The sequence below is a fragment of the Actinia tenebrosa genome, unplaced genomic scaffold (genome assembly GCF_029948245.1).
Source record: "Actinia tenebrosa isolate PJP-AT-01 unplaced genomic scaffold, QUT_ActTen_1.0 PGA_scaffold12__29_contigs__length_12842862, whole genome shotgun sequence".
NCBI classification, from domain to species: Eukaryota; Metazoa; Cnidaria; class Anthozoa; order Actiniaria; family Actiniidae; genus Actinia; species Actinia tenebrosa.
In genome coordinates, this window is record NW_028292572.1 from 1,698,612 (window position 1) to 1,723,991 (window position 25,380).

General features: G+C 37.5%; 2 protein-coding genes across 2 annotated transcripts; both read left to right on the forward strand.

The window, feature by feature from the left end:
* The first annotated feature begins 146 nt into the window (after positions 1–146).
* On the forward strand, positions 147–18,845 carry LOC116291280 (dynactin subunit 1). Its single transcript, XM_089028514.1, has 36 exons — positions 147–297; positions 1,140–1,315; positions 1,921–2,146; positions 2,700–2,866; positions 4,574–4,645; positions 5,830–5,937; positions 6,362–6,458; positions 6,882–6,960; positions 7,567–7,690; positions 8,167–8,202; positions 8,974–9,078; positions 9,160–9,261; positions 9,748–9,837; positions 9,915–10,034; positions 10,624–10,723; positions 10,841–10,926; positions 11,310–11,437; positions 11,733–11,847; positions 12,554–12,607; positions 12,712–12,843; positions 13,180–13,263; positions 13,421–13,474; positions 13,819–13,921; positions 14,270–14,369; positions 14,497–14,590; positions 14,814–14,942; positions 15,092–15,163; positions 15,341–15,411; positions 15,726–15,889; positions 16,064–16,164; positions 16,303–16,374; positions 16,454–16,600; positions 16,864–16,921; positions 17,016–17,107; positions 17,838–17,933; positions 18,068–18,845. Exons 1-36 carry the CDS (start codon positions 147–149, stop codon positions 18,203–18,205), a joined length of 3,843 nt encoding a protein of 1,280 aa, XP_088884640.1. The 3' UTR covers positions 18,206–18,845.
* Positions 18,846–19,168: 323 nt separating this feature from the next.
* On the forward strand, positions 19,169–24,365 carry LOC116302243 (uncharacterized). The gene is made up of 3 exons (XM_031711476.2): positions 19,169–19,358; positions 19,471–19,559; positions 20,479–24,365. Exons 1-3 carry the CDS (start codon positions 19,286–19,288, stop codon positions 23,230–23,232), a joined length of 2,916 nt encoding a protein of 971 aa, XP_031567336.2. The 5' UTR covers positions 19,169–19,285; the 3' UTR covers positions 23,233–24,365.
* The last annotated feature ends 1,015 nt before the right edge of the window (positions 24,366–25,380 follow it).

Consider the following 25,380-nt stretch of genomic DNA (forward strand, 5'->3'; position numbering starts at 1 on the left):
TCTGGCTCTCCTAAGACCTTAAATTGCTCAAAACCAATTCCAATCGAAGCCAGAAACGGGTGGCTATCTTCTAGACCTTTTAAAATTCTTTTATGGAAGCTGTTTGATTTTTGGTGGGGCTGAGTTTAGAGACGAAGCAATTCAAAATGGCGACCAACATGAAGATTGGAATGAGGGTTGAAACTGTCGGTAAAGGACAGAAAGGAACCGTGGCTTACGTAGGCTCGACGTCATTTGCTACTGGAAAGTGGATTGGTGTTATTCTTGATGAACCTAAAGGAAAGAATGATGGAACAGGTATGTCAAAATTACAAATGTAGTCAGTGTACAGTATTACTACGATTACATATAGGCTTAATTAAGTGTAAGTTTACTATAATTATTTGCCATCTCATGTCTGCACTTACATCTTGTAGTGAGTATTTTAGAATGCGTGTATTACACGCGTGTACACAGATGGACAGACATACGTGATTGAAATATATAAAATAAAAATATAAAATATAAAAACCCTTGTCATTGCTTATCACTGCTGCAAGTACAGCAGCGGCGCAGCTCAACAGACTCACAGGCGGGCAGATACAATTAATGGACAGACAGTCAGTCCAACTTCATGATGGACAACCAGAAATGATTCAGTCAATTCAAAAAACGTTGTCGTTGACCAGCTCAAGCCTACACGGCTGGACCAAAAGGAATATGGGTAAAAATCACTGAAGCGGTTAAATATTCGTTCTGAATTAATTGTTCCCACTAGTAATAAGATAATAATGGCGAGAAACAATCCATCAAATGCATGTCTTCGGGTTTAGGGAAAGAATAACGAAGTAGTTACGATTCAGTTCACAATCCCGTAAAATATATGAAGGCATTAAAAAAAGTCTCCTTCAGTATTTCCCACTCGCCTAGGAAGGTTCCTGCTGTAAACCAGGCATAACTAGTCAGATAAAATTATGAAATCAACTCGGCTTCAATGATTGCTACCCAGAGTTCCTTTTGGTCCAGTTGCGTAGGCTTGAGTTGGTCGACGACAACATTTTTTGAATTGACTGTATATAAGAACATGCACAACACCTCTCTCCCACACCTCTCTGGTATAGGAAACTAACACTATCTATTTTGACCTCTCTTGATGACAGTACAAGGAAAAGAATACTTCAAGTGTCCAGAAAACTATGGGATATTTGTCCGCCAGTCTCAGATTATCGTCCTTGATGATAAAACTGGCTCTCCTTCTCCTCCCAAGGCAGTAAGGCCATTGTCTGCTGATTTTGGAGGGTTGAAGGATTCCAAGAATGCACTGAAAAAGGAAAGGGTAAGAGATCTAGTCTAATCTCAATCTATAATGAAGGTGTATATATTCGGGAGGGTTGTGGGGTGTCCTGTGACCTCACCATTTACTTGCTGCTTACTTGTAATATGTATGCATATAATTTGGGGAGGGGAGGGGGAGAAATATTACATTGTCCAAGTTACAGGGGCCACTGTAGTGGGGGGGGGGGGCTAAGGTTGGAAAATATATAAGACTCGTATGGGAAAGAGGGGGCCGGGCTAAGAAAAGACCAGTATGGGAAAAGGAAAAAAAGTGGATGGGAGCTGTAGCACTCCCCTGCCCCACCCATTCCGCCGCCCCTGAGTTAGTGTGTAGTGACTTCTGCCCCCACCCCACTTCCACTGGAAAACAAGCCTATGCAGTACCTTTATATGCAAACCCTAGCCTTGCCTACTAGCCTATGCAGACGTTTTTGGTTAGTCACATACATGTAATTAAGCTTCTCTTTTTGTTTGTTCAGAGTCAATATTTGTGTGATAATCCTGAGGAAATTTCTGTCGGGGGCTAGACAAACCCAGACCTGTAGAAATGTGTAATACAGTACTGTACTGTAAATTAGTTACACATTTTATAATCTTTTTCATCAGTCGTTTGGCTCAAGAGGATCACTTGAAAATGTTTCTCCTGAATCAAAGAAGTCATCACCACCAGTATCCAAACTACAGAGTCCAAGAGTAAAGCCACCACCATCCTCCAGTATTCCAACGCCATCTGCAACACCATCTACTACCCCTGCACCAGATACACCCTCTTTACCTACTAACAAGCCAGCAAGCTCGGGACTTCCAGAGAGAAAGCCATCAAGCTCTTCAGGTTATAGGATAGACCTCTTTAACTCTAGTGTAACGTTTTCTCGTTTCAGAGCATGTGTCATTATCTTGAGAATGTATAGTTCCAGAAATTATCCATACACACCCCACAGAAGAATTTGGAATTTCTAAGGGGGGTTGGGTCAAACAAAAAACAAAAAAATACAGAGTTTCTATTGACGGAAATTGGAATTTCCAGGGATAGGGGGGTCTTTTAAGAAAATCTCTGTGGGAGGGTATGGATAATTTCTGAAACTAGACGAAAAAGTTTCTTTGTTATTGCACACATTATTTGTTGTATCCATATTCATTTTTCTTCTCATATGTGCAGTCATTAAACAAAGAAATGATACTCTAGGGAATGGCACATGGTCTGAAACAAAAAAGCTTAACCTATAAGCAAATTGCATTTAGTTTTCAATTCTTGATACTTTTATAATAATAAAATTATATGATGACCAAAAATGCTCAAACATTCTTAGTAGTTCAATGACAAGCTCATTATATTGTTTCAATGCAAAGTTTTGAATTGTTAAAGTTCCTTTCTTGTTCATCAGGACCATCTGTGTCTGCTGACGAGTTCATAGAACTTCAACGTAAAGTCATGGAGAAGGACAGAGTGATTATTGACCTGGAGGGGAAGCTAGACACATTAAAAGCAAAAAGACAAGAAGATAAATTGAAAATGAAAGAATTGGAGAAAAACAGAATGCAACTGGAACAGGTAAAAAATGGTGATGGGAAAATGAAAAATTAGTGCCTCTCCATAAAATCAAATGTCTTAAAGATACAGTGTGAAGTATGTTTCTTCAATCAATATTTTTTGAAAAAAAGTTCAGAGTTCCACGGGAATGAGTTCCAGTAGCTCAGTTGGTTCGAGTGTCTGACTAACAAAGAAAAGGTTGTGGGTTTTATATCCCAGCTGGAGCTCAGAATCTGTTTCCAAAAAAAAAAAAACGCTTGAAGAAACATTTTTTATATATCCAATAACTTATCTTAGCACACAAAAAAACAACACCTTAATATCAATGTACTGTATCTTTACGATAATTCCTATCACCTTCCGTCAAGTCTTTATTTCAGAATTAATCCTGATAGTAATCAACTGTTCCCTTCATGTTGTCAAAATTAAGCTGCCCAGAAATTATAACATATTACAAAGCTTCATTGCACTCTCCCTTCATTACAAATCTGCAGTAGGACAGCATATTACAAAACCTTTTCCTGCCCTCCCCTCTCTTCAGTACAAAATTAAGACAATGTATTACAAACCTTATTTCATCTCTTATTCCCTTCAATACAATTATGCTCCCTCCCCCTCCCCCCCTCCCCCCCCTCCCCCCCCCCCCCGCCATGAATAATATCCTCTCTCTTTGTTACAATATGCAAAATATGTGTCTAAAATCCAGGTATTTCCCATACAAAATCAGAATATTAATTATTTCTCTATGCAAACCAAGTTTTAGAATTATTTAACTTCAATTAAAGGCAAGATTACCATAGAAATTTTTTGTGAAAATGATTTATTGATAGTTTAAATTTAGAATTTTTTTTTGTTGGAAAAACATTCAATCCTTTTAGAGATACTGTCTGTCTTCCAAGGTTCATACAGTATTGATATCAATATCTTTATATTGCTTATATCAAAAATATATTCATAGTAGTTAAGGATTAAGGTGTCAGAGTGGTATCCAGTAGTATTTCATTCTTCATTACCCCTCTTGAGAACTCATCTTAAGAAAGTCAACATTCAAAAATCAAAATCAGAAACTTAAAAATGTGGAAGAAAATAATTGACTTTACACATGATAATGGGAAATATGGTTTATTTTAAAATGCAAAATAACAGTATGAACACTCTAACTTTTAAAATCTTTTTCATCTCAAGTAAAATGTGTCTTTTTGGGATGTTGCTATGGCAACACACTGAGGGTCTAGCAACATGTGAGAGCATCATTTTTGTTTTCAATATCATGATAATATCTTTTTGTTTGATTTAATGATATGCTAATTTTGTTAATTTTTTTTTTAATCATAGAATTTTGCAAAGCTTAGATTTAAGGATTTTGGGGTGAAGTCTGCTCTTTCAAATAGGATTTATATTTTTGTTATTTTTAGAGATTATTTTATCTTCCCAGTTTGAAGTTGTTAAACATTACCTATTATTGAAGATTTGCTTTGAATTTCAAATTCAAAGTCAAGGGCTAATCTCAGCTGTTTCTGTGTAAACAATAAGATAGAACAAAATAGAAAATAGAAAGATGACAGGTAAAGTCTTTTTTCCCCCAAAAAAGTTATTTTATTCCTCTTATCTAAATCCAAAATTTACATCCTTTTTGAGAATTCAATGAAAATAGATTTAAGGAGTAATATTATAATTTTTCCCCATTTGATGCAGAGATTTATATCATATGTGGATTGTTAATTGCAGATGATAGAATACAAAAGCAAATGGCAGGAAGCCCAAAGAGACCTCCAAAATCAGCTTGCTGCTGCTAGAAAGGTAATGTTCTAACACCTATATGCATCTATCATTAATATACAGTCATATATCTGTATTTCTTTGCAGATCTCAGAGCTCTTATGTACGTGTATTTATAAGTTTTGAAATATAGGAGAAGATTGCAACTAGCCAGAATTACTCTGAGTAGGGTTTTCATTAAGTTTTGAAATAACGGGAGAAAAACATGGTACTAACTTAAGCGGAAGAATATTGCTTAGTTTCCGGAGCATTCTCTAGTATCAGACTCCTTATGGAAACCCTACATCACTAGAGAGTGATTATAAGAGAAGTTCTTTGAATATGTTAAATATTGTATCTATCTTTACGAGTGTTAACAAGATAGGAAGAGCATTATCTTGAGGAAGCTTGTAGACAGCTAGAAAAACTAAACTAATACAAGCTATAAGTTTTTTTGAAATGTAAGAAGTAACTAGATCACAGGTAATAGGGCTATTGTTTTTAGAAATTGGATAAAAATGGATAACTGAAAAGATTTCTGACCAATGGGGAAAAAAACCAAAACGATTGTGATTTAGCTGAGGCAAACATGTGCAAATGAAATGCAAGTATTTCTATTTCAAGAAATTATGAAAATAACCAACCTTTGATAATAAAATAATCATATTATTTTGTTAAAATGTAGAACATGCTAATGAAAATAATTTGCATTTTGCATTTTGTAATCTATTTTTTAAAATCACATTTTGGTTTTACTATAACTTTTAAATCTTTCTGATCTCCATCTTTAATCTTTTCCCTGCTCAGGCCTGTTGTTTTAAAATATTTTTTCTGGAATTAAATTATTAGCCTGAGAATTAGCTGACATTCTAAAAATAAAGCAACATACAGTGCAATAAATTTAATTATTCACGTTATATATATTTTTTCTTTCTTTCATTTGGTTATTCTAGCTAACTTTTGCAGGATAACAAACGTTTTTATTTGTCTTGGTTGTATATTTATTATAGCATGTAATTAGGTATGTACTGGTAATCTCTATGTAAAAGTTATCTTATAATTCTAACCTCTTTCTAAAACCAAGCAATAGCTTATAATGAAAGGGTATATTTTGTTGTGACTGAAATCTAAACTCAAGTGTTGCTTAAGATTATGATAATTATTTGCAATGTTTATCTGGGATTAGATATATATATATTAACTTGAGGCGTCTCAACTTGTAACAGGAACTCAAGGAAGCTAACCAAAACAAAGACGATCATTCAGATGATCTTACAGAGCTACAGGAAGCTGTGGAAATGGCTACTTTAGACAAAGAAATGGCAGAAGAGAGAGTAAGTAGTCACATGTTAATATTAAGCCTCTAGAGAATATACCACTTGATCAAGTAAAAAAACTGTTAAGCACATTAAATTGTCAAGAGTGTGAATGCAGAAATATGCTTATAAACTTACCAAGGCATATACAATTGTAATATTGCATTCATTTGAACACCCAAATAATAGGGTACTATGTAGCATTGATCTTGCAAAAATATATTAAACCTTTTTCAACACCTTGGGCAATTATTCACATTTCTCTCATTGCAAGGTCAATGCCGTTCTCACTTTCTTGCACATGTCCATGGTTACCTTTTAAGATGGCACAGGGAACTGTGAAGATAACTCTTCATAATCTAATCCATGCTATTACTTAATAAATATCAATTTAAGCTCTCTTTGCAAAACATTTCTGACAAAAGAAATATTTTTTTTGTAGCTTGAAAGTCTACAACAAGAGAATGAACAGTTGAAAGACAGAGTAGAAGAGTTGACTCTTGACCTGGAGATCCTGAAGAATGAGATCAGCGAAGGAGGTAGGCTGTGTCCATCACATTTATCACAAGCTGTTTATTCAATAAATAATGAAATTTGTATATTTAGCAATAATTATTATTATTACTCCTCCAGCCTGAATGGGCTATGAGTCAATACCCCATGAGGCCTAATGGGATATTGACTCATAAGGGAGAGAAAATTAATTGTCTTAGTCAAATCCAACTAGTACATGTAGGTTAAATATATAGATTAATCTTTAATATATAAATTAATAATTAAATTTTTTAGTTTTCAGAGACAGCACTTTTCGCTACTAGTAGGCTATAACTTATAGCCTAGTCTGTAGCCTAGTATTAAGCTTATCCAATCAAAATGCAGCATTGATGATAGAGCGTTACTAGTTGTATTTGACTTATAAGCTTTACACTAAAATTCATAATTTTGTTGATGGGTTTGTACAGGAATGGAAGGAGCTGCTGCCAATGCTCAGGTCAAACAACTAGAGCAACAAAACAGCAGACTAAAAGAAGCCATTGTTAGGTAAGGAATCTTATCAAATGAGATGTTTTTCTTCCCCAGGTTTTCCTCGATCCTCTCAAAATCAACTCAAATTACATATAATTCAGAGTGGTTAGAGCTGTGTTGCAGGGTCATACATACTGTAAACTGTATAGAAAATGGCAGAGGTGCCTTTTTATGCTTTCAGTTTCATCCCCTTTGAGCTGCGCCACTGCTGTACTCGTGGTGGGGATTAGAAATAACGAACTGAAAAACAAGTTCGAATAGCTAACGGCAATAAAATACAATAACATTTTAAAACTTTTGTTTTACAAACACCACTCCCCGTACAGGGCTCTCCCATGAAGTTCCCTCCACATTTACTACTTCTAAATTCTACAGCATACAACACAACTCACATGTTGATTTTTTATGGAGGAAGGAAACCAGAGAACCTGGTGAAAACCCTCGTAGCAAGGGAGAGAACAACACATCAAAGTAACTCAACTTACATATTATCCTGTCTGAGTCGGGGCTCAAACAGGGACCACAGGGGTGAGAGGCAAGCTGTAAACCACTACACCACCCATGTCACCCACCTAATAAAAGCACATGACACATTAAAAGTTTGAATACACAATCTCCTAGGATGAAAGAAATTCAAGTGATAGAGAAGCAGCAGAATCAGTCGTTACAAAAACAAGTGAAAGATCTTCAAACAGCTAACACTACTCTGCAGGCAGAGAGGGACAAATACATGGAGGAACTTGAGGTACTCAGGACTCGATCTTAGCCCAGTTGTAGGAAGGGTGGATAGAGTTATCTGGGCCTGGTTGTACAAAGCCTGGATATCGCTATCCAGCAGATAAATCCTTATCCAGTGGATAAGCCAATGCTGTTATGCAATAAATTTATCCACTAGATAAAATTTAATCGTTGGATAGCGCTATCCAGGCTTTGTACAACCGTGCCCAGATGGATAAGTCCTTATCCAGTGGATAAATTTTTTTATTGGATAACAGCATCAATTTATTATCCACTGGTTAAGGTTTTATCCATTGGTTAGCACTATCCATCCTTTGTACAACTGGGCCCTGATGTTTTAAGCTGGAAAGAGGCTCTCCCAAAAAACAAAAGCTGGATGTGCCAAAATGTCAGGTTGTCGGGGTCAAGATTGCTATCTCGAAAAATAAATACAAACAAAAGGTATTGACAATTATATAATATTATTATTATTTATGTTTTCAGCAAGTGGAAAATTCTGTTGCTGAACTGAAAGAACAGGTGTGTTGAATATAAGGCATTAAGTGCAAATTATTACACTATCATGAACAACATATATAATTAAAGACTTAAATTACAATAGATGACAAATTTCTCCTAAATTTCAAAGTGACATTTCATGTGTAATTTGTAACTTCACATGTTAAATTTCACTGTTGCCTTAGGAAAGGTGGGTTTCTTCTCTTCCAAAACAAAATGGCTTCTAGCTAGTCAAGACTGATAGGGATCCAGGATTTTAAAAGTTAGGAGGGTAACCAGTCATTTTGCCCACGGACCATTTCGCCCACGCCAATTCGCCCATTCATAAAATCATCGATCATGCGTTTGCCAATTCGCCCACGTGTAGAATCACTTTAAGAAATATGTTACCATGACATAAAAAAAGTAGTTCATGATTTACCAACCGGTACCTACCAACCCTACTTGATGCTTCAAAATGCGAACTTTTTATACGAATACCGGTCGTTTCGCTACCACGCACTTTCGCTACCGTCGGTTGGCTACCACCCGGAGTCCTTTCGCTACCATCATGAAGTCCTTTCGCTACCATTGGAAATTACCAAAACAAAACTTCGATGAGACTTGTTAAAAAGAAACATAGCCTCTTGGTTGTTTGAATTTTATTTCCTGCATTTTAAGGATTTTAAGAACTGACGATCAGCTTTGCAAACGGGAACCCATGGAATCACCCTGGATTTACTACTGTTCATTGATCACTTGACCAATTCAAATTGGTTTGATTGATAATTCTTGTCATTATCATTACCTTAGGTTGATACTGCTCTTGGTGCAGAGGAAATGGTTGAAATCCTCACAGATAAAAATCTGGAGCTTGAAGAGGAATTAAGAACTCTCAATGAGACAGTTGCCGACCTGGTAAGGATTTTTGAAACATTTTTTTAATTCAAATATTTATGACAGCAGTGAGCACCAAAGTCTTACTCTTGTACTTTTTAGGAAGCATTGCGTGACTTGAATGAGGAGCTGGAAGAAACACATTTACAGGCAGAAAGAGATGCAAGGGAAGAGATAGACATGTTGAAGAACAAAGTGGTGGAAGTGAGGAGTCATCCCATCCCATCTTATCTCATTTTATCCTTCATTTTTCCTACCTACATCTGTCCATTTGTCCATCCCCACTAATACATCCTATGTCATCCTATCCATCTACTCCTCCATGCCATCCTATCAATCTATTTCATCCCATTCATTCACTATAGCACCAATCCATCCCTTCCTACATCCAGTTCTATTTCATCCCATCCATCCACTTACCCACTTTCATCCCTTCCTCCATGCCATCCTATCATTATCCCATCTTCGACTAACCCACCAACCAATCTTGCCAATCTATTTCATCCCATTCATTCACTATAGCACCAATCCATCCCTTCCTCCATCCAGTTCTATTTCATCCCATCCGTCCACTAACCCAAAAACCCATTCCTTTCTCTGTACCATCCCATTCATTTTCTCTTATCCATTCATGCATTTTGCTATTCATATTATATTTAATCATCTTTTTCAATACATTTGTTTTTGTAGGCTGACCGTAAATTTGAAATGGCCCAAGAATCTGTCCATGATTACCAACAAACGATTGAAAAGTTCAGAGACCTGGTAACGAAATTGCAGGTGAGTTTTAAAGACACTGAGATTCATAGCTCAAGAGGATTTATCTATGTAATATACACACATATTGTATCTTACAGGACAGTAACAAGGAACTCCAGAGCAAGCAGGAGGGAACTGAAATGCCACATATCAACATACCTCAACCAGAGTTCACAGACTTTAAGGTTAAGACAGCAGAGATCAAATCTCTTGCTAAGGTAAGCTTATTCACAATGACATTGGAGTACTCAAAAAGTGTTTGTGATGCCATTTATGGGGCATTGCCACCCAAACTTAATTGCATTCAAAATTTCCTTGATAGATGTAATAAACGGTGCCATATTAGAACAATCAGATAGAAAAATTTTAGAAAATGCTAGAGAACAATTCTTTGAATAACTTAGTGCCTATATTATCTTAGAAAAAGTGGCTGTGTTATGCCAGAAATTAATACTAGTAGATTTAAAAATAGTTTTTTTAATAGATTAATTTTTAGATATTTTTAGTGTATTGAGACGTTTATCTGTAGTTTTAGTATTTTAGAATTCATTTATGTATTTTTATTGCACATTTTTGATTTGTAATTAATCAATTGAATAAAGAGTTATTATTATTGTTATTATTAATATTATTATTATTGATAGTATACTGTAGACCCTTTGTATCAATTCCCAGAGTAGCTCAATTTGAAGGGCAAGACAATAGAATTTTACTCTTACTCATGGCAATTAATCCTCTTAACTCTTGATTTCAAGAGGAATTGGTACGGGCCTGTTGACCTCCAGTTTTACTGTGATTCTATTTTAGACTGTTGACAATGAGATGAGAAAGTTTCAAGTGGAACAGGCCAATGAACACATTAAAATGCTCAACAGTTTTCTACCTGATGCTTTTCTGAGCCGAGGAGGTAATAAACCTGTAGACTTTTGTTAAAGAACAAGAGAAATGACTTATTCAGTTGTGCGTACTGTAAGCAACTTAGTACATGTTGTATGGTACTAGTAACCTATTCCGTAAATTTCAGGGGATAATGACAGCATCCTGTTGCTTCTTCTTATTCCAAGAATGAGTTTTAAGACGGAGCTTCTCATCTCTCAACTAAGACAAAAGGTAAGGTAAACTGAATGCAAACTGTCTCTCAGTAGATCAGTTATACACTGTAGTATAAAGCTGTTGTACAAGGACCGCTCTACCATCTTTGAAATGAGGAGGGGGCATGGGGTATAGATTTTGAAATATAGCAGACTTGTTGAAGAGTGAATGTTTGATAAGCTGTCAAACATTTAGTGGATATTTATGAGCAAAATGTTGGGTGAGGTAAAACCCAGTCCCTCTTTCTACAGGGGTAACGAGGAGGTACATGTACATGTACTTCTTTACACGTTTTAGTGCTGGAACAAACTAGAACAACCCTCGGTGTAACTATACATGTTCAACCAATCAGGAATGAGAGTGAATTTTTCTTGATTATAGTTGGTATTTTTTAATCGTAGTATGACATCTCAGCGTGCTTGGAAGATTTGTCCTTGATATCTACTACCAATGGTGATGGTCTTAGCTTTGCCTGTGGTCTTACTTACCTTCTTGCCAGATTACAAGCCGTTGTGAAACATTTTGAGAGGTAAGATGGTATAATGTTTGGAACTTATAATGGTCAACGTAAAGGTGAGGCAAGATAAAGCATGAAAGTGAGGCTGGGTGACTTTGGAACAATAAAGATGATAGCGAGGCTGTATGTCAAAACAACAATGAAGTATGTCATTGACTGGAGGCAATTGAAACAATAAAAATGAAAGTGAGGTTGGATGTCAAATCAACAATGAAGCATGACAATGAGGCTGAGTATCTTTTTGTGTTACTGCATCTGACAAAGAAACTACGCAAAAAGGTTCATAATTTATCTTTTCATTTTTCAGGGCTCTACATAAATGTGACACAAGCTTGTTTAATAAACTAGTTGGTATTTACCCTGAATTAGCAATACATGAGAAAGCACTGGACACCCTGATTGATCTTCTCTGCAAGAACCATGTTAGTTGAACACAAACTGCTTTGCCAGATCTTTGGAGTTTTTTTTGACTATTTTTGTCATGAACAACAAAAATATATTACCCAATACATCCTTGTTTCTTGTGGAGTTTTGTTGGTTAGTTGGCAGGACTTGGCTGAAGTTCCATTATTTCATTTAGGGCAATCTAGGGGGAAGGGGTTAACCCGAATGCCTAAACCATGATCAACGACATCATCTCCCTCAAAGACAACTACAAACACTGTAATTAGATCATCTTGATTGGAACAAACCAGGCAAAGGACAAATTCGATCCACCTAATTAAAAGCTAGGTGTTTTTTTTTTTGGTTCACCAAACTACAGTCCTCTTATGGTTCGGTTTGTCAGATCAAGCCCCCCTGGGTGAAAATTCTGGATCCTCCCCTGTATCTTTTTTTGAAGCATATCATGAGTAATTTAGAATTGAAGTATATTATGGTATGTAGGTTTCATTATTATAGATGTTTTGTATCAACCAAGTAATACTTTTTTCTTAACCAAGCTTTCGGAGATAATTCTCCATCATCAGGGCATTGAAAAATAATTTACCTCGTGCTCTATAATTATTATTTTTCAATACCCAGATGATGGTGAATTATCTCCGAAAGCTTGGTTAAAAAAAAAGTATTACGTGGTTGATACAAAACATCTATAATAATTTAGAATTGTTTTTTCATAAATTTCTGCAGCTTGATGAAAATATTGGGATGGAACCACTGGAGAAAGCCATTCACTACTACACCGTAAGTACACCACGAAATATTATTGCCCACACAGGTAGTTTTGGTCTATGGTAGTACCTTTACATGCGCGAAGTAACGGGATTATTGTTCTCTATTTGTTTTAGACAATGGCTGGGTTTCACTTGGCTAATAATCCAGTATCATGTACAGAGTACCTCAATGATCAGCTGAAAATATTTAACATAGCTTGTGATGGGATGACCATTGATATTGAAAGACTCAAAAGTTTATCAAAGGTAAAAAAGATTATCTTCGTGTTCCTCCAACCATACTTACAACTAATCTGTCCATTTTCCTTCCAACCATTCTTCCATCAATCCATACATCTTTCCATCTATCTATCCATTCATTCATCGTCCATCCGTCCGTCCGTGCATCCGTCCGTCCGTGCATCCGTCCGTCCGTCCGTCCATTCATCTTTCCATTCATCTTTTAATCCAACTATCAATCCATCGATTCATCCTTTTCATTCATTCATCCATCTAATCATTCTTTCAACTGCTGAGTATTTTATTGTCTACTTTCCCCCAAAATAAGCTGTTTTATTAATGCATTTTTCCCTTTCTCACCAGACTTGTTCCGAAGGCAGTGAGTTTGGTGCACTGGTACAAGATATGGAGCTGAGGAATGTGGAAGTGAGGCAGCTCTGTAAAAAGGTATTTCCACAAGTTTCTCTTCATATTCATGACATTACCAATCGTAAAATCTACTAAAAAATATGAGGAATGCATTATTTGTAGTAAATATAGAGATGCTACTCAATCTGTGCTCTTTTTAGATATTTTAAATGTTTCTTCCCCCCTGTCTTTTTAGATAAAGAGACGAATGCCACAGGACGACAAGAGTATTCTGTCATTCCCTGAAAAGGTGAGAACACAGGGGTTCTATCACAGGGGGTGTGGGTGTAGGGAGTTTTCTTTCTGGAGATACAAAAACACCACGTATATCCTTATTAAGATTAATTTGCATGGACGAGGATTAGTAGCTAGTCTAATATCCCCAGGGGGTGGGGGTGTGGGGAGTTGTCTTTCTGGAGACACAAAAACACCACGTATATCCTTATTAAGATTAATTTGCATGGACGAGGATTAGTAGCTAGTCTAATATCCCCAGCGGGTGGGGATGTGGGTGTGGGGAGTTTTCTTTCTGGAGATACAAAAACATCATGTATATCCTTATTTTTAACATAAGCATTTCAAACTTATTCCTAGATTCAGCAAGATTTGGTGGAGTCGATCAAACAACAGCAGCTGCTGGTCAGGTTCGCACAGGACCTGGTGGCTCTTCTGTCCCAAAAGGCTGCTGCTCTTCCAGGTACAATAACGTTCCGATACTAAAACCATTCTTTCAATCTGTCTGTCTACCTGCTCGTATCTGCAAGTCTGCGACACCTTTATTTATTTTTTATCTGCCTCACGTCCTCAACGCCCTAAGCTAGTAGAGTTTAATAATCCTTTGTTGGTTCTTGTATTTTTCTGTCTGTCTCTCTTGCCGTCCCTTTCTGTCTGTCTATCTCTGTCTGTGCTTGCCTGTCTGCCTGTCTGTCTGGTAGTCTTTCTTAGGACACTAGAACGGCTACGGAGACAAGTCTATCTAGTTGTCTCTGCATTTTGTTCTCCTTGTTGATGTAAAGGTACTTATACTTTTTGCTTACGTCCTCAGATAACGAGCATTTGCTAATCGGTCAGGTGGAAGAGATGGCGTTAGACGTCACGATGCTCGTATTTGAAAAAGAAGACTCCGATCCAAAACAAGCCTGCAGGTACAGTCGGTACAGTACCCAATTATTTATTCATGGGATCCTTGTGCTAGAAATCACATACACAGGAATCCCAGCCCAGTTATTTTTATTTCCATGGTTTATTGATGGCCAATATGTTGGTATCTAGCGAGACGTTCCACACCATCATGTCATTCTTGGCCGGATTTGCCATAAAGATGCAGGAAGGAGAGTATGACGCTGAGGCCATTGAAGAACCAAAGGTTTGTGCCATGTTTTCACTCTAAAATAGAGGCGTAACGTCATTAGAAGACTTAGGAGAGAAGGAATAGATCCGCGATCAATCTTGCAGAAAGTAGCTTACTCTTTTGACGACGCACCATTCTCCTGGACGCACCACTGTCTGTCTGTCTGTAAATTTGATTAACAAATATTTGTTAGTGGACTCCATACCGACAAATACTGAAGTCCTTGATATTAATCTAGGTGGACCCACCATACCTGGAGCGGTCCAAATCCTTCAAGTCAGAGCTCTTCGATACCGCGGGAGTAGAGGAAAAACTCTTGCAGAAAGAAAACGATATGCTTGATCTCAAGAAGAATGTTAAACTGAAGGTATGTAAAATTGATAGACTTTTGCAGAGCCCTATTTGCGCCAGTGCCCTCTCTTAGCGCGGGACTAAACATAACTCGCCCCACCCCCGTTAGATAGTCAGTGGCTTGTATATGGTAATCACCGTAATGGTTTTGATCTTCTTTATCAGAACGAAGAGCTAAGTCAAGCAAACATCAGGATCGGCTTGCTGGAGAAACGACTAGAGAACGCTTCAAAAGAGGTATGAATATTATTACCAATATATATATAGTAGGGGAGAAATAGGGTGCTCACTTGAAGAGTATCTCATTAATGTGGGCATAATACGAGTCCACCATATTCAGTATTTGAGCTTTTATCTGTATGTACCAGGCATTGTCTGTTTTAAAGTTTTAATAAATCATTTTTGTTTATCAAGGCTGATGCTCGCGTTGAAGCTGCGAATCGTAAGATGGAACAAGCTGTGCAGGAACTACAAAAGAAAGAAAAGTGAGATTCTTATTTCAGTCTTCTTTGCTGTCGTCTACTCTAATCGTGAACACTCGACTTTGTCAATCAATCAGATTACGAATCGAAAACGATATAACTCGAGTTACATGTATTGAAAGATGAAATGATGAAAGCGAAAGAAAAAATAAAAGTATATTTACGTAAATGAAAAATTAAATAAACTCGAGTGCTCACGGTTAGAGTAGAACAACAGTAATAGTTGACATTTTCCACAAATTCCGTTGAATAAAGAAATGTCTTACAAACTGATTCTATTCCGTAATCCTCACCTTCTGTTTTTTTGTCTGCTAAAGAGAGTTCGAGGATACCATGGACGAGCTGCAAGGAGATATCGATGCTTTGGAGAAAGAAAAAGCTGAAATGAAGAAGCGCTTGGATGCCTATTCCAAAAAGACTCTTCTAGCTGACCTTGCTCGGCATGCTTCATCTTCTTCTAGCATCGCAGCTGTCGTTGCAGGTAAAAAAACGGTACCATGTGTTGTTTTTTTCTTTCCTTCTCTCTCTCTCTCTCTCTCTCTCACTTATCCAAAAAGGTGGATGTACCCAAGCTAGACCAGAATGTACCTTGGTCTCTGACTAATAGAAAGCCTGTATCCATAGAAACTCACACAATTTTTGCAACTCACTACAGGTGGTAAAGGTGGTCCAGGAAGCCCGCTGAGGGGGTTACAAGGAACTGGTCAACAGCCAGTACAAGTTGTCATCAAAGACTCGCCTATCGTCTTGGCTCAGGTATGCCCATCTGCTGACATCCAATCAAAATAGAGGGTTTCACGGCAACCTTAAGATAGGGCAAAAACAATGTAATGCTTTTTGCATGACTTTTACCAATCTTCCTATGAATAATTTATTATATTGTCTTACTTCCAGGTCGAGTCTCTCAAGATTGCCTTAAAGCACCTTAAAAACACGAACATCCGCTTGAAGAGCCGACAATTCAAGGTATTGAAACCATAGCTTATTTAGTCGCATCACTGAGATTTCTTTTGTTTCTCATTCATGTGATTTTCCATCCACGCAGGAAAAGTTAGAGGAACTCCCACAAATCTTTGTACCACCAAAAATACAACCTCGACCTGAGGTCCAGGAGACACAGGAACCCCAAAGACATGAAGAGGAAGTACCGAGTTTAGCTTCTGTTGCACGAGAAACTGCAGCCTTACTTGAGGTTTTTATCTTCTTCTTTATTCAGACTTGTCATCAAGTTTTTGATTCATTGTCGCTTTCTTTACCTTTTCCTAGAGAAGGCTAGTTTTTTTGGGGATGTGTTTGGGGGGGGGGGTCTCCATTGTGAAGGGGGTCTCCAAAGGAGGAGGAGGAGGCTTTTTATGCAGTTTAACCCGCTTCCTTGATTTGTTGCTTTTCTAAAGGTAGTTCTTTGCAGAATAGAATAACAGTATTTTTATTATTTTATTATTTTCATCTTATCAGAAACTGCAAGTGTTGAGTGCAACACCAAAGGTTGTCGATGTCTCAAACAGAAAACCAGGTTCGTATTCCCCTCCCACATGCTTCGTATAACGATGATAAACTATAAATAAACCAGCATCGGTTGCCAAGCTAACTCTATCGCTTCTAACCAGGTACGGTACCTACCTTGGCAAAGATGTCACCATCCAATCATTTAATAGAGAACACTGCAACTTTGATGCAATTAAAGCTTCAGAAAGAAGAGGTATGTTTTGGATTTTTCTATCGCAAACGCTTGGACAGGGCCCGCGAAGGGAAGAGTAACTTGTAGGACTACACTCCCAACATATACCCCCTCAACCTTTTTGTCCACAGATATTAAAATTTTGAAGGATATTTAAAAATTGGTGTCCTCATTGCTCTTCGAAAATGTTTCATATAGCCCCACCAGAAACGTATTCTCTACTTTCACATCCCCATAATACTTTGCGTCTTTGGGGGGTAACCAGAGGGTAAAAACCCACTTATTTTGCTAAACGCTTGTCAGACAATGTTGAAAATACCTTGTTCGGTATCCAAAAATAAAATGAAGAAGTAAAAAACAGAGAAAGATAGAAGCTTGAAGACGTTTAAGGTAAATTTTAAACATTTTTTCGTAAGTCAATACATTTTCTGTAAGACCAAAACTCTTAATGATCTGTACACGCAAAAATAGCTTGGAATAAACTGATAATCAGTATTGTACAGATAAAAGCAGGTATAGTATAAATTCAATTAAGAAACCTTTCAATTTGGGACAGTTTTTTGATTGGTTACCCCCCAAAGACGCAAGGCATTATGGGGATGTGAAAGTAAAGAATAAGGAAGTTTTCAACTTCCTCACGATTTTCTCAGTGACCACTACTAAGCTAGTTTCGCGGGCACTGTTGGATGCATTTCAATATTTTCAAGAATTCTCTAACATGATTCCCATTATGTTATTTTTTATTACGCAGGTTCAAGCTAAAGTCCAAAGATTAATGGCGGCAGAATTCAAAGGTGGTCAGTCGTCAGGGTCATTTTCCTCATTCCTCTCACCTACTTTCTCCAAGGTATTGAAATATTGAAAACCTTTTTTCTTTCCTCCCATTTCTTCACAATTCTTCTTTCGTTTACTTGATTTTGTTTCTCCTTCATTGTCTTCGAATTTCTCTTGTTACTAAGGAAGAATGTCTTCACATTTCAGGTCCTACATGAGAAGACTGAACCACCTTCTCTTGGTCGAATCACAATTCCTGTCACGGCTCATACCAAACCAAATCAATACTCCATTACTCTAGAACCTGAAGAATTTAGGAGTCTTCATACAGTATTTGTTAGATAGAACTCTTCTCAATAGCTATACAGATAATTAACTGGGTATAGACTGAACTTTCCATAAAAGTGGCACACAGAACAAATCAACGTCTTATTTTCTTTAGAGTCTCGGTGCTTTGCATTTTCGTCATTATCAGCGTTATATATATTGTTGCCTGATAAATGAAAAGCCAAAATCTCACCAATGACCTCTAAAAGCGGATATGAGAACAACGCCGCAATTTGACAGAAATATCATGTGCGCGTAGATGGAGCAAAGGTAAGCGTAGTCAAAATAATGGCCTGTTTAGACTATCGCACTGTTTGGCTCGAATGATTTTAATGGCTTTCCTTAAATATTGAAGCGCTGTGATTGGGTGCTGCTATTTCACCAGCGCAGCCGCTATTAGTGTCGTCACGAGACGCTCACTCCCCTACTTAGGTGCGTAAGCGTTGCGTGACGACACTAATAGCGGCTGCATAAGAGACTACGTGATACCTCGTTTGAACACTGATCAGGGAGGGAAGGGCTACCCGGCGGAGTGTAAACTATTCCGCGAGAGCAAGAAAAGAGCCAACCCGGCTTTAAAATTAGGGGGTGTAAAAGTATTTAAAATAAAAGAAATGTTACGGTAATATCAAACCAATAAATCAATAGAGAAAACAAACCTGATGTTTGTTATCAAATATGCGTTTATTTTCACGCGTCTCAAACTGACCGACAGTCGGGAATTGTACTTATTCTGTGCCTAGAATTGCTTGAAGTTTTTCTCCAAAAATAGAATATTTTGATTCTATTATTAGAATTCATTTTAGAAGTACGTGTAGCAAGCCCGCGTAAAATAATGCCGCGATATTTTCGCGCGTTTTATGACACCTGTGTGATCCAATAAGAGCGCACAATACAAAATATAACGAGAAACATGATTGGTGACATGTTATGATTGGTTGATATGTTGAGTCGAACTCTTTGACAGTTCCACATGCGAGGAGATGCGAGGGCTTCCACGAAGACAGAAGTTTTCATTCAAAACCGTTTACGGGCTATAAAACATATATCGCGAACTCTCTAAATGCTGTTTTAAGTCTCCCTCCTCGTATTTGTAAAATGGAATTATTTACCAGCGAAGACGTGTCGAAGATTTTCTGGAAAAAGCTAGTCGTCGTTATAGGAGATTCCAGTGAGTATAAACTCAAGGTTGAAGTTCAACATTTCACCACGTTATTTTAGTCTATTGTTTAAACGAAAGAACAAAAGAGTTCATAAAAGTATATATTGCTTGTCTACCGTAGTTCAGCGATGTGTTTACAAAGACCTGGTTTGCCTTCTTTCTCCTGGAAGTAATACTAGATACCTAACTTCAAAGGAGCTCAAAGCCAAGGTATGTCTTATCTTTTAAAAGTCTTTATATAACAAATGACAAAGAAGAATAGCTAGGTGTAACTTAATATTAAACTGGTTTTTGCTAAATTTTGAACGAAAGAAGACTGACTTATTTAAGTTTTTATACAAGGAATACATTTACCTAGCTTGTCAAATATTTTAGAAGGTAATGCCTTCATGAACTAACAATTTGATTTAAGCTTCCAGGTAACATTCATCTTGTAAAAATATGCTTTGTTTTATATTAATTCTAAATCCACATCACTCTACCTATTAATTAAGCCAAAAATATTCTGTTATTATCCCAGGTAGGGTTATTATCACAGGATGAATAGCAAAACGGTTATGGCTAGATGGGATACTCGCAGTCCAGGTGATTGAGAGAGACTAGGGAGAGTATAATTGTCAGGGGAATTTTATTCAGTCGGCTAGTAGTCGTACCCTATGATAGCATAAATTAAGCTATGATAAATATTCATGTGTTTTAATATGTCTAAAAAATGAGACCACCCAGCAAATTCCCTTCGTGGTCTAGTGGTTAGGGTTAGGGTTTCGATTCTTGGTGTCTTCACCTAGTTTTTTTTCTAAGTAAAGAGAACCAAAATTTCTATAAAGTCCCACTCGTGTGTTCGGAAACCTATGGTGTACTTCGTTAATCCTAGTCTCTCTCAATCACCTGGACTGCGAGTATCCCATCTAGATAGAACCTAGCAAAAATTGGAGGGGTAGATTTACTTGGGGGTCATAAGAAAGGTAATTGGGGGTGGGGGTGGGGAGAGGGCTTGGAGCTTTCACTCCCCCTATCAAAACTAATGCATGTATATTATACATATCATACATTTTGTGTGTGAGTGGGAAATTCTCTTGATAATTGTCCTGATGTATGACATGGCCAACAAAGATCTCTTTTTGTTTAGGGTGAAATTGACTTCTTGAATGATAAACTATTGCAAGGTGGTCAGCTTGGTGAAGTCAAGACAGGGATCAATTACCGTGAGGTACGACAATATGACAATGGAACATCTGTTGTTAAATTTTACTTTGCAACCCGATGTTACTCAGACCATTTGGAATCAGTCCTCAATGAACTCAAAACTATGCAACCCCATGCTGTTATCATGAACTCTTGCCTCTGGGACCTTCACCGATATGGTCCTCGTGGTCCAGATTCTTATCATGTTAACATGAAGAAACTGATGGTAGGTTTGAAAAAAGTCATTCCTAGTGATGCAGTTTTTATCTGGAATGCTACTCTTCCTTTAGATTCCAAATGTAAAGGTGGTTTTCTGTTGCCATATTATGAGAATATTCCTGCACAGGAAATCATTGAAGCCAACTTTATTGCCGCTGACATTGTCCGGTCTTATGGCTTCATATTTCTCGATTTACATTCCTTATTTGTTCATCAACTTTACCATCGAGCCAAAGATGGAATTCACTGGAATCATTTTGCACACCGAAGGATATCCAATCTTATTCTTTTACATCTGTGCCGTGCATGGAATTTACCAGTCCCCAAGACAATGCCACTTGACATACCCAGAGAGCCACGTTTACAACCATTAGCTGAGAGGCCACGTAATGCTTCTTTTGGATCGTATACTTCTGAGTTACACATAGATAGGTATGGGTTTAACTCTTCAGGTGATGCTAGATATGTAGTACAGAAGCCTAATACTTATAAGGATAGATTTAGGTTAATGGGCAGTCCAATTATCATAAGTAGTACAACAGTGAGTAAAGACAATCAAATGCCAAGTCCTGTTATTCCTGGTCTCACCTCTGATGTTAACAAAGAAAGTGAACCATTCGCTAAACCAATCTATGCTAGCTCACCAATGGAAACAGTCTCTATGACTAAGAGCTTGTTACAGCAGAATGAAAGCACTACAACCCTTGATAGTCCATTGACAGAGCGATATATTGACCAAAAGCTAGGATTATCCCAGAATCTGGAACAAGACTTTAATGCTTGTTCTGGTGCTAGCAAGAATGCAACTTCTTATTTTAGTGATACAAATGGGACACAGACTAATGAAGGTGGAGAAAACACCTTGACTGGCAAAGGCTTGACCAGTACAGCATCACAGTCCAGTTCTCTGGTGATTCAGGTATTGTCTACTTGCATTGCAAGTAAAGAGAAGGACAGCGTGGTAGAGATACAGCCAACCACATGTACTTCATCCATTAATCCTGCCTTATCATCACACAATCATGTGTCACAAATGAACTTACCTGTCCTTCCTGTGACATCCCAGGTTACCATGATGAACCCATCCCCTGTTACCAAGATGACGTCTTACTATGATAAGCAAAGTAATGTTGCTGCTCCTTCAAATAAGGTTGCCCTACCAACTAGTCACCGGTCACAGTTAACCATACCTGTCAATCAAGTAGCATCATCTCAAGTTGCCAAGACAACAGCTTCCATAAATCAACACAATGCTATTTGTGCTTCTGTATATATACCTCCGGCATCTCTGGCTGGCCACGCGCCATCATTAAGTACACCTGTGATGTCATCTGTTACCAAGACAACTCAGTGCTTGGGGAAGGAGAATGCTCTTTGCACTACTGGTAATAGTATTCCCTTGTTAGCTAATGTGTCACAGTTGCGTAAATATGACTTACCAAATAAGAAACAAGCATGCAGTAGGATAACTACAGTACATGCACCCCAAAGGACCTCAAATATTCCTGTAATAATCAATCAAGAGGCAAGTACCTTGAACACACAGATTCAAAAAGAACTTCATGTGGTAAAATCTTCAGTAGACAGTGTTGTTCAGACCAAGGAACAACTACGTGTTGGTGGTAGCACTGTGGATCAGAATAAACCAAGCAAAATCAATGATGTTTTTGAATCCAGTAAAGTGCAAAACAAAACAAAACATCCTGTTCCTTCTACAAAAAGAAAGGCTCCTGTAAAAGACCTGGAGCACAAAGCTTCAATGGATGTACAACCCAAGAAACAGAAGCTTGCAGAGAGTGCTCTCTCAAATACTTCTGGTAAAAGCCATAGTGAAGCTAAGAAGTCATTTTCAGGGAGGGCTTCTTCAACAAAGCTTTCTGAAGTATCGTCTGGAGGTCAAAAGCGCAAGACTACAGGGGATGAGGCTTCCAGCAGAATAACTAAACAGCATAAGGTCAGTGAGGTCAAGAAGAAAGCAGATGACTCCAGAAAACCTTCTGGTAACCTCAAGAGAAAAGCACCAACTGAGGCCGCAGCTAATGAGAACAAAAACCTACCACATCATGATCTAAAGCCTCCTCCAGTCAAGAGAGGTAAGAATGAGCGTGACAGTAGTACCACATCTCGCCAGTACCCCATGAGGAATGCATTACCTTTATCTGGACAACACTCTACAAGCTCTTCAACATGTCATGCATCTATTCCTGTGTATTCAGGAAATCGAATTGAAACCAATGTCCTTCCACAACGCCAATGCGTTCCATCTTACAATTTTGTCCAGAGCAATTGCTATTGGACAGAGAGTCAACAAAGCCTACAAGACATTCAACAACAACAGCAATGGTTCAATACTCTTCTTTCTCGAGGAAGAGCTGGGCCCTACATGAACAATGCACAGCCTTTATTTTATTACAATCATTATACACGATCATGGCAGATTAATCAAGGTTATTATTATAGTAATAATTATAGATATTAATAATAGGATGCTATTATGAAAACCGGCCTTTATTGACATCAGAATGAGGCTATGAGGGGAATTGCTACAAATGAAGGAGACTGAGAAGAGCTCTTGCTGAAGATCTTCATAACAAGACTAAGAGGGCTAAATCTAGGAACACTAGTTTGTTGAATGGCCTCGACACAAAACATGCTTATTGTACCACATGAAAACAAGACTATAAGGGCAGAGTGAACATTTATGATCATGTATTTAAGAAACCAAATAGTATGCTGGACCTCATAATTTGATTTTCGAGCTGCTTAAAGAGTCTTAAAGTATCCTACTACAAAACATTACTCTGAATTATTACTGATCATTCAAAGTCATTTCCCCCTTCCTCATTTGTATAATACACAAAGTATTTGGTTATAAATTTCATTTTTGTACGTTATTAATAATTAATATATACGTTGATGTTTAGTAATGTTAATACAGTATATAGATAGATAGTACAAGGAAAGTATACTTGAATACCCATGTGATATATCGACTGTTAGAATCCTTCCGTTCTCACATCCTCCCCTCACTAAATACAAGCTGGTACATGTTATTCATTAATACTCCAGTTTTGAGCTAGCCTCCTCCACAGACATCTCCTTGGCTCTTTTTGCTCTCCTTTTGCTCCTTGGGCTTCCTGTTCCTAGTTCCTAACCCTTCTCTGCCATGAGATTTAACACAGGGGTCCCAACAGAGAATATATGGGGTATATATGGAGTAGCCTGCGGATCGCGGAGGAGGCTACTTTTGAGCTTATATTTATATACATAGTGTTTAGGGGCACTGGAGTTACCGTAGCAGTCGCGTATCACTATTGAAATCCATTGTCATAATTGATTGGCTCCTGTCAATCAAGGTTATGGTGGTGTAGGATAGTAATCATTAATGGAACTTAAACACGTTTTTAATTTTATGAGTTGCACACAACTGCGGATAATGGGGGAACGTCAACCGCCGTATAGTCAATTGCTTTTTGTTACGTATATTAAATCATAAACAAAGTTAAGTAATATTTAGGAAATATAGAATGTAAAATATTTTTGATGAACTTTTAGCATCAACATATTTATCGAAAATAATGAGTTATTTTGTAGTAAAGCTTGTTCCAGTTATACTGTTTTGTCTGTTGATGTTATGTTAATTAAACTTTCTTAGAGTACATACCATACATCCGTGAAAAATTAACTAAAAATATTAAAAACAAATTAGTGCCAAAATTTTGCAAGTTTCCAGTTTCTAATCTTGAGATTTTTTGTCTAAAATAATAGAACCCTTGTACTGAATCCCTAAAGGAGTTGTTCTGGGGGACAAAACAATGGATGTTTATTGCATAAAAAAAAACGGCCTATTGTTTTGTTCCCCCAGAACAATTTCTCTAGGAAATCAATGCAGGGGGGAGGGGGGGTTGGGGGGCATCTCTATACGTATTATGCCCATGGACAAAAATATATAAACAGCAGACATTATGGCGCGCGGAATGGTTCAAAATTGTCATTTCAATGTAATTGAATATTTGTTGTCAATTGCGTTACTTCGCTTGAATGTGTACACTTATCAGTTCATTGTTTTACACAAGCACGTTCCATATGTTTTTTTTGTTTCGGCCCTCAGGCCGAAACAGTCACTACATTCGGTTTGCTGGCCCATAATAGTCTCCGTGCGTGTCATTTAGCTGTCAGAGTTTTGCACCTAATCCAATCATATGCCGTTTCCATCATAAGCAATGGGAAAATGTAAAACATTTCACCATGCGGAGTATTTCGGAGAGTTGCGGTGAATCTATTCTGAGGTAGTTGTGTAGACTATATTATGCCCTTTCGCATGACGCCATTTTTTGGAAAAAAATATATTATTGATTAACCCTACGACAATGCGTATTTTATTCCTAAGTCAGTATCTAGGTCCAAGTCGCCAAGTAGGTAAGTTATTGAAAAGTGACGGCGCACTGGTCAAAGACAAGCCTTGTATCTTTTCTACGATATAAGAGCTAAATACATTTACCATAAATGTCAAAGAGCAGAATGAAGGTTTAAAAAGTATCCTACATTCAACATAGCGCATACAGTAATGCTCATGTGCCAAAATATTTTGCACTTTGTACTCTGCTCTCTGCGATACTCGATCATT

Excerpts from the sequence above, each read along its gene's own strand:
- LOC116291280 (XM_089028514.1), top strand. The coding sequence starts at position 147 with ATGGCGACCAACATGAAGATTGGAATGAGGGTTGAAACTGTCGGTAAA. Across the intron at positions 10,035-10,623 it reads AGATCAAATCTCTTGCTAAG|ACTGTTGACAATGAGATGAG; the intron begins GTAAGCTTATTC and ends ATTCTATTTTAG. Across the intron at positions 15,890-16,063 it reads CATCGCAGCTGTCGTTGCAG|GTGGTAAAGGTGGTCCAGGA; the intron begins GTAAAAAAACGG and ends AACTCACTACAG.
- LOC116302243 (XM_031711476.2), top strand. The coding sequence starts at position 19,286 with ATGGAATTATTTACCAGCGAAGACGTGTCGAAGATTTTCTGGAAAAAG. Across the intron at positions 19,359-19,470 it reads CGTCGTTATAGGAGATTCCA|TTCAGCGATGTGTTTACAAA; the intron begins GTGAGTATAAAC and ends TGTCTACCGTAG. Across the intron at positions 19,560-20,478 it reads CAAAGGAGCTCAAAGCCAAG|GGTGAAATTGACTTCTTGAA; the intron begins GTATGTCTTATC and ends CTTTTTGTTTAG.